General features: G+C 36.4%; 1 protein-coding gene across 4 annotated transcripts in view; it reads left to right on the forward strand.

Moving 5' to 3' along the window:
* TM2D1 (TM2 domain containing 1) overlaps nucleotides 1-8,700 on the forward strand; it is a 141,487-nt gene that overhangs the window by 16,335 nt on the left and 116,452 nt on the right. For all 4 annotated transcript variants that reach the window (XR_003679613.2, XM_055084568.1, XM_024119664.3 and 1 more), the window contains exon 4: nucleotides 6,236-6,327. Coding sequence is in view for 3 of the 4 variants with exons in the window: in XM_055084568.1 (XP_054940543.1) it covers nucleotides 6,236-6,327 (92 nt within the window). In the remaining variant the exon portion in view is untranslated. The remainder of the gene's footprint in view (nucleotides 1-6,235; nucleotides 6,328-8,700) is intronic.

The following is an 8,700-nucleotide window of genomic DNA, read 5'->3' on the forward strand; positions in this document are numbered from 1 at the left end:
TATGTATATATACACATATATATATATATATATATATACACCATATCTTCTTTATCCACTCATTCATTGGTGGGCACTTAGGTTGTTTCCATATCTTGGCTATTGTTAATAATGCTGCAGTGAACATTGGGATGCATATATCTTTTTGAATTAGTGTTTTCTTATTGTTTGGATAAATACCCAGAAGTGGAATAGCTGGATCATATGGTAGTTTTCTCCATACTGTTTTTCTTTTCTTTTTTTTTTTTTTTAAATAAATTTATTTATTTATTTATTTTTGGCTGTGTTGGGTCTTCATTGCTGTGCGGGCTTTTTCTAGTTGTGGCAAGCAGGGGCTACTCTTCGTTGAGGTGCATGGGCTTCTCATTGCAGTGGCTTCTCTTGTTGTGAAGCACGGGCTCTAAGTGCATGGGCTTCAGTAGTCGTGGCACACGGGCTCAGTAGTTGTGGCTCATGGGCTCAGTAGTTGTGGCTCGCAGGCTCTAGAGTGCAGGCTCAGTAGTTGTGGCACACGGGCTTAGTTGCTCTGCATCATGTAGGATCTTCCTGGTCCAGGGCTCAAACCTGTGTCCCCTGCATTGGCAGGCAGATTCTTAACCACTGCATCACCAGGGAAGTCCGTCCATACTGTTTTTCATAGTGGTTGCTCTAATTTACATTTCCACCAACAATATATGAGGGTTCCCTTTTCTCCACATCCTCTCCAACATCTTGTTTTTTCTTGTTTTTATGATAATAGCCATTCTGATGTGTGAGGTGATATCTCATTGTGGTTTTAATTTGCATCGCTTTGATGATTGAACATCTTTTCAAGTGCCTGTTGGCCATGTCTTAAATGGAAAAATGTCTGTTCAGATCCTCTGTCCATTTTTTAATCAGGTTGTTTGTTTTGTTGTTATTGAGTTGTATGATAGGAATTGCACTGAATCTGTAAATTGCTTTAGGTAATGTGTATTTTAACAATGTTAATTCTTCCAATCCATGAGCATGGGATATTTTTACGTTTCTTTGTGTTTTCTTCAATTTATTTCAATAATGTCTTATAGTTTTTAGCATACAGGTCTTTAATCTCCTTGGTTAAATTTATTCCTAGGTATTTTATTATTTTTGTTGCAATTATAAATGGGATTGTTTTCTTAATTTCTTTTTCTGCTAGTTTGTTAGTGTATAGAAACACAACAGATTTTTGTATATTGATTTTTTTACCTGTTGTTTTACTGTATTTGTTTATTATTTCTAATAGTTTTTGGTGGAGTCTTTAGGGTTTTCTATATATAAAATTGTGTCATCCACAAATAGTGACAGTTTTACTTCTTCCTTGCCTTTTATTTCTTTTTCTTGCCTAATTGCTTTGGTTAGGACTTCCAATATTATGTTGAATAAGAATGATGAGAGTGGGCATCCTTGTCTTGTTCCTGATCTTAGAGGGATAGCTTTCAATTTGTCACTGTTGAATATGATGATAGCTGTTGGTTTGTTACATATGGCCTTTACTATGTAGAGGTACATTCCTTCTGTACTCATTTTATTGAAAGTTTTTATCATAAATGGATTTTGAAGCTTGTCAAATGTTTTTCTGCGTCTTTTGAGGTGATCATATGATTTTTATTCATTTTGTTAATATGGTGTATCACATTGATTGATTTGTGGATGAATCATCCTTGCATCCCTGCAATAAATCCCATTTGATTATGGCATATAATCCTTTAAATGTATTGTTGTGTTCGGTTTACTAATATTTTGTTAGGGATGTTTGCATCTATGTTCATCAGAGAATTTGGGTTGTAATTTTCTCCTCTTGTGGTGTCCTTGTCTGGTTTTGGTAATGCTGGTTTTGTAAAATGAGTTAGGAAGTGTTCCCTCCTCTTCAGTTTTTTGGAAGAGGTTGAGAAAGATAGGTATTAAATCTTTGAATGTTTGGTAGAATTCACCAGTGAAACCATCTGGTCCTGGACTTTTGTTTTGGAGGAGGTTTTTGGTTAATATTTCATCTCTTTACTAGTGATGGGTCTATTCAGATTTTCTATTTCTTACTGATTCAGTCTTGGAAAGTGGTATGATTCTAAGAATTTATCCATTTCTTCTAAGGTGTCCAATTTATTGGCATACAGCCCTTCATAGTAGTCACTTATAATCCCTTCATGTTTCTTTGGTATCCATTGTAACTTCTCTTTCATTTCTGATTTTATTTATCTGAGTTGTCCTTTTTGTTGTTGTGAGTCTAGCTGAAGGTTTGTCAACTTTATCTTTTCAGAGAACCAGCTCTTAGTTTCATTGATCTTTTCTATTTTCTTTTTAGTCTCTATTTCATTTATTTCTGCTCTGATTATTTTTTCCTTCCTTCTACTGACTTTGGGCCCTATTTTTTCTCCTTTTTCTAGTTACTTTAGGTGTATGGTTACATTATTTGTGGTTTTTCTTGTTTCTTGAGGTAGAGGTAGGCCTGTATTTCTATAAACTGTCCTCTTAGTACTGATTTTGCAGTGTGTGTCCCTTAGATTTTCAGTATGTCATATTTTCATTTTCATTTCTCTTCAGGTACTTTTAAAATTTCTCCTTTAATTTTTTTCATTGATGCATTAGTTGTTCAGTAGCATGTTGTTTAGTTTCCACATATTTGTGATTTCTCCAGCTTTCTTCTTATAATTGATTTCTAGTTTCATACCATTGTGGTCAGAAAAGATGCTTGATATGATTTCAGTTTTCTTAAATGTATTGAGACTTGTTTTGTGTCCCAGCAAATGGTTTATCCTTGAGAACATTCTGTGTGCACTTAAGAAGTATGTGTATTCTGCAGATTTTGAATGGAATGTTCTGTATACATACATCTGTTATTAAGTCTCTTTGGTCTAGTGTTTCATTTAAGGCCGACTTTTCCTTCTTCTCTTTCTGTCTAGATGATCTATCTATTGATGTACAGGGGGCGTTAAAGTTCCCTACTCTTATTCTGTTGCTGTCAGTTTCTCCCTTTAGATCTGTTAATAATGCTTTATATATATTTTGGTGCTATTTTGTTAGGTGCATATATATCAATAAATGCTGTGTCTTGATGGGTTGTACCCTTTATCATGAGTATATAATGTCCATCCTTGCCTCTATTAACTTTTTTGGTTTGAAGTCTGTTTTGTCTGATATGAGTATGGCTACACCTGCTTTCTTTTGGCTGCCATTTGCTTAGAGTATCATTTTGCAGCCCTTTACTTTGCACTTATGTTTATCTTTAGAACTGAGATGTGTCTCCTGGAGGCAGCATATAGTTGGGTCTTATTTTTTAATCCATCCAGCCACTCTTTGTCTTTTGATTGGTGAATTCAATCCATTTACATTTATTGTGATTTTTTTTTTTTGGCCACGCCCTGCAGCATGTGTGATCTTAGTTCCCCAACCTGGGATCAAACCCATGCCCCCTGAAGTGGAAACGTGGAGTCTTAACCACTGGACCACCAGCAAAGTCCCCATTTAGTGTGATTATTGGTATATGAGGACTTGGTATTGACAGTTTATCTTTTCTTTTCTGGTTGTTCTATAGTTCCATTGTTTCTTTTTCCTTGCATTTCTGTCTGCTGTTTTAGTTTGGTGGTTTTCTGTGATGTTTTTCTCAGTTTTCTCTTTTTTTATGTTTTGTGTCTCTGCACTAGATTTTTGTTTTGTGGTTATCACGAGGTTTGTATAAATGTTTTAAAAATAAAATAGTCCTTTTTCTGCTGGTAGTATCTTATGCTAATATGCCTATACAGGTTCCATCCTTTTCCTCTTCTCCTTTTATGTTTTTGTTGTCACAAATATGTCTCAACACAAAATGCTGTGAGTTTGTTACCAAATTGACATAGCTGTAGTTATTTCTAGTGCTTTTTTTCACCCTTTAACCTTTGCTGTAATTAAGTGTTTAACAACCTGTTCTGATATACAGTTGCAATTTTCTGATTCTGTCTGTTTATTACCTTACTCAAAGTTTTGTGTACTTTTGCCTTTTCATTTCAGGTAGAAGAGCTGCTTTCAACATTTCTTGTTAGACAGGTCTAGTAGTGATAAACTCCTCAACGTTTGTTTGTCTGGGAATGCCTTTATTTCTCCTTTCTGTCTGAATGATACCTTTGCTGTATAGAGTATTCTTGGCTACAGTTTTTATCTTTCAATATTCTGAGTTTGTCATTCCACTCTCTTCTGGCCTGTAGAGTTTCTGCTGAGAAATCTGCTGATAGCCTAATGTGGATACCTTTGTAGGTTATTGTCTTCTTTTTTTTTTCCCCCTTTGGCTGCCTTTAAAATTATTTCTTTGTCATTGACTTTTGACGGTTTTAATATAATGTGTCTTGGAGAAGGTCTTCTTGTTTTGAGGTAAGTAGGTGTTCTATTAGCTTCATGGGCTCGTATATCTAGTTCCATTCCCAGATTTGGGAAGTTCTCAGCTATTATTTCCTTAAATAGGCTCTCTGTTCCCTTCTCCCTCTCTTTTCTTTCTGGGATATGCATTGTCCTTATGTTGCCTTTCTAATGGAGTTGGATAGTTCTTGTAGAGTTTCTTCAGTTAAAACAAAAATCTTAGGTCTCTCCTCTTTTACCTGAATCGTTTCTCAATTTCTGTTTTTGAGTTCACTAATTCTCTCTTCCATATGTTCTACTCTATTTCCAGTGCTTTCTAATGCCGTTCTTCATGTCGTTTATTGAGTTCTTCAGCTCCATAACTTCTGTTTGGTTCTTTTTTAGAGTTTTAATCTCTTTGATAAAGTATTCCTTCTGTTCATTAATTTTATTCCTTAGTTCACCGAATCATCTTTCTGTTTTCTTATATATAGCTTGTTGAGTTTCTTCCTGATACCTGTTTTGAATTCTCTGTCAGTTAGACCACAGTCTTCTGTGACTTTAAGTTTAGTTTCTGGAGAACTGTCATTTTCTTTTTCTGATACTGTGTTACTGTGTTTTTTCATAGTGCTTGGTGAGTTGTTCCTTTGCTGGTGCATTTGAAGTAGTGAATACCTTTCTTATTTAGGTAAACCTTTATTTACTTTGATTCTAACAGTTCAACAGGTTGGTAATTAGAGTCCTTTCTTTTGTTTTTCAGTAGGTGGCGCTATAGCATAAGTTATAGCTTAGTTTATCTTACCTGAGTGCTTCTGGCTATATTTGAGAATTGGCACTTTCCACCCTACATCACCTTTGCCAGAGATGTTGTCAGTGCCCTCATCATCGCTGCTTGTTCCTCTGGGGTTACTGGTGCCTTGAGATGGCGGGTCCCTCTGCCACGTTTGGGGTTGCCTGGGTTGTGGGCATTGCTGTAGCGGTGAGGGCAGGGGGAGGAATGAGGGGAAGGAACCAGGTTTGGGTGTGCTGTGGGGGAGAGCAGAGTCACAGGTACCACTATGGCCCTTCCAGTCTTTCTTAAGCCTGTTCTGTTCTGTCTTTTGCCCTCATCGTTATCAGAATTGCTCTTGCTGAGGTCACTAAAGATCTCCTCTTGGTTAAATTTAGTAGTAAATTCTCAAGCATTCTTATGTCATTCATCAGTCACATTTGGCACAGTTGATCACTCTGTTCTTCATACACTGTCTTCACTTGACTTTCCGAGATACCATACTCTTGGTTTTACTTCTTCCTCACTGTTAGCTCCTTCATGGTTTCTTCTCTGCTTGATCTGGAAAGGTTTGTTGTACATTATTGTGACAATAGCTCACAAATGCTCCCCTATAGTCTGTCTTCAGCACAGCAGCTAGAGTGATTATTTAAAAATCTAAATCAGATCATACTCCACACCTCTACTTACCTCTGCAGTAGCTTCACATATCTCTGAGTAAAAGACAGAGTTTTTACTTAACGATGATATTCAAGGCCTTGCATGATTTGCCTTCTTTGCCCCCTATTATCTCTCTGACCTCGTCTCCTACTATTTTTCCCCTCTCTTACTCCACTCCTGCTGTACTGTCAGGTATGCTGCCTTTGCAACAGCAGTTTTTTTGGCTGGGACACTCTTTCCTCAGAGTTATGGCATGGTTAAGTCACTTAAGCACTTACTCTAGATTATAAGCTCTTTAGGGGTCAGGGATCTTTGTCTCTTTTGTTCATTAATATATTCCAATAGCCTAAGATAGTGCCTGGCACTCAGTAGCCACCCAAAAAGCATTAATTGAGTGGATGAATGAACCAGTTAACAAATAATAATAATTAACAGTTTTATTTTCTAAAATGTTTACATGTTGGAAATATATGAATATGACATTCATGTTCCAATTCTGTGCAGAAATGGCTATTCATACAAGGTGGCGGTTGCACTGTCTCTTTTTCTTGGATGGTTGGGAGCAGATCGATTTTACCTTGGATACCCTGCCTTGGGTGAGTATGTTTCATTTAAAAAAAATTCTTGTGAAACTTGTAGGTTAATGTACCTACTCTTATAGATTAAATCTCTGCATACCATTAATAGTTACAAGTTCCATGTAGCTGGAGTTGAATAGTCAGTGTTCTTCTTTGAGTATAGAGCTAGCAATTAGCTCTGTAGTTAACTTGGATAAGAAATTGACTTTTCTTGTGTTTTCATCTTTATGAAAACACACACTCAAGATAGTGTAGTCACTACTTAGGACAGTAGACTTGAGCTGTCATTACTAGTGCTGGGCACACAGTGGATGTTCAATAAATGTTTTATGAATAAATGCATATCTTTTCCTATCCCTCCAAAAAATGTTTGCCTTCTACCTGAACCTCTATAAGTGTTGATTTTGGAATAGAAACTACTTCTTTCAGGAGAAGTTGGTGTTGGAACGACAGCAGCCAGCATGAGCTTGTGTGGAGCCTGATTATTACCCTTAGCATCCCTCCCCATACCTTCCTCCTAGCTGTAATCTTTACATTTACCATAGTTGCTAATGCTTATGAAAACTATTTACATTTGATGATAGCTTTTGTTTAAATAATACTTTCACATGCCTGCCCTTATTTAAGCCTTAAAACTCTCTGAGTTTATCATCCAGTTTAAATATTCTTTAACAGGTAGGGAAATTGTCACCAGAGAGGTTAAGGGATTTACTGACTCTGGAGGCCTTGCTTTATACTGTAACGTATTTGTTGTTATCATCATTGTTTTATGGATAGGGAAATTGTCACGAGATTAAGAGATTTACCCAAGGACACTCTGCTAGTGACCTGACTTTGAACCCAAATATTCTGGCTCAAGAGATCATGCTTTATTTACTGTAGTACTTTGCTTCTGTATTAGCCCTTCACTGAGCAAATTTAAAGTTTCTGAATGCTTTGCTTTCTAGCTAGCAAAGCTAATCTTATTCTTTCCATGTTGCTACCCACCAGAGATCAAAGAGGAATTTTCACTGTGGGGTTGGTGGGAATTATGTTTCTGTTAACCTTAACTGGAACTCAGTGTTATAAGGTCATAAATAGAAGTCACAGTTTAAAATACTATATACATGAAATTTTTTCAGTTAACAAACATTTATTCAAAATTTACTTGCTGTTAAGTAAGTAATGCAGTTCTCTGGAAATAACGATGGAGATCACAGTTCATATTGGTTAGAAGAAAATAAGTAATAAATGGTAGGCCAGTTTGTGCTGTAGCACTGTTACAGAACTGTAGTAAAGTGCTATGAGAGCAGAGAAAAGGGACTGATTTAGTCAGCCTTAGGATGTGAGGGAAAACTTGTTGGATGAGGGGACATTTGCACTAGGTTTTTAAGGATGAACAGATTAGAGATTTAGGGCATTACAGGGAACAGCATGTGCAAAAGCATAGGGTGTGAAAGAGCATATTTCCAGTGTTGAGAAAATGGTGGATAATTTAGACTATGGTGTAGGAAGAAAGGTGGCAGAACATGAAAAGTGATTGCAGAGGTAGCCTGTGGTCAGATTATAAAAGGCTTTGAGAAAGAATTCCCTGGCAGTCTAGTGGTTAGGACTTGGCGATTTCAGTGTTGTGGGCCCGGGTTCAATCCCTGGTCGGGGAACTAAGATCCCACAAGCCGTGCAGTGTGGCCAAAAAAAAATGTCTTTGAGTGTCTTGCTCTGGAGTTTGGACTTTACCCTTTAAACATCAGAAGGCATAAAAGTTTTTAATCAGAGGAGTGTCATGGTCAGGTTTATATTTCAGGAAGATGATACTGGAGAAATTGTGGGAAATGGCTTAGAACGGAGAAAGACTGGTGGCAGAGGAAGCTAAAAAGAGATGGATGCAGTAGTCCTGGCCTGAGGGAAGGAGAAATACTATTTCTTTGAACAGTTTATTCCATGATGATTTTGAATAGTAAATATATTTTAAATATTTGGATTAATGAGTGACTTTTTAGCTTCCTGTGATGTATGTCAGGTAAGCTGTCATGTCATATGGTCTAAGTTAATTTTTTTGACTTATTGCTGCACATAATAACATGTTGGTTTGTATATTATGATTTTTTTTTTCCTACAAAATAAAACTCTCGGTTATAAAGCTCCATATAAAGCTCTGTATGGTGACTCTGGTTAGTGAATGTTAGTTCCCTGCCAGGAGCTCCCTTTCTCCAGCCACTGCTACTCCAGTCTATTAATTAATTTCAGTCAAAGAGAACCTTTCAGTTTGAGGCTGAGATTCTATAAATTTTCATTTGTAATTTTTACATTTGACTTTATTTCTTAGTGTAAACATCTTTAAGTAACTTTATTATTACAACAACCTTTGGATGTTCATTAATTCAACAAGTTTTTTTTTTTTTTTTTTTTTTT

The sequence above is a fragment of the Physeter macrocephalus genome, chromosome 4, assembly GCF_002837175.3.
Source record: "Physeter macrocephalus isolate SW-GA chromosome 4, ASM283717v5, whole genome shotgun sequence".
Classification (NCBI taxonomy): Eukaryota; Metazoa; Chordata; class Mammalia; order Artiodactyla; family Physeteridae; genus Physeter; species Physeter macrocephalus.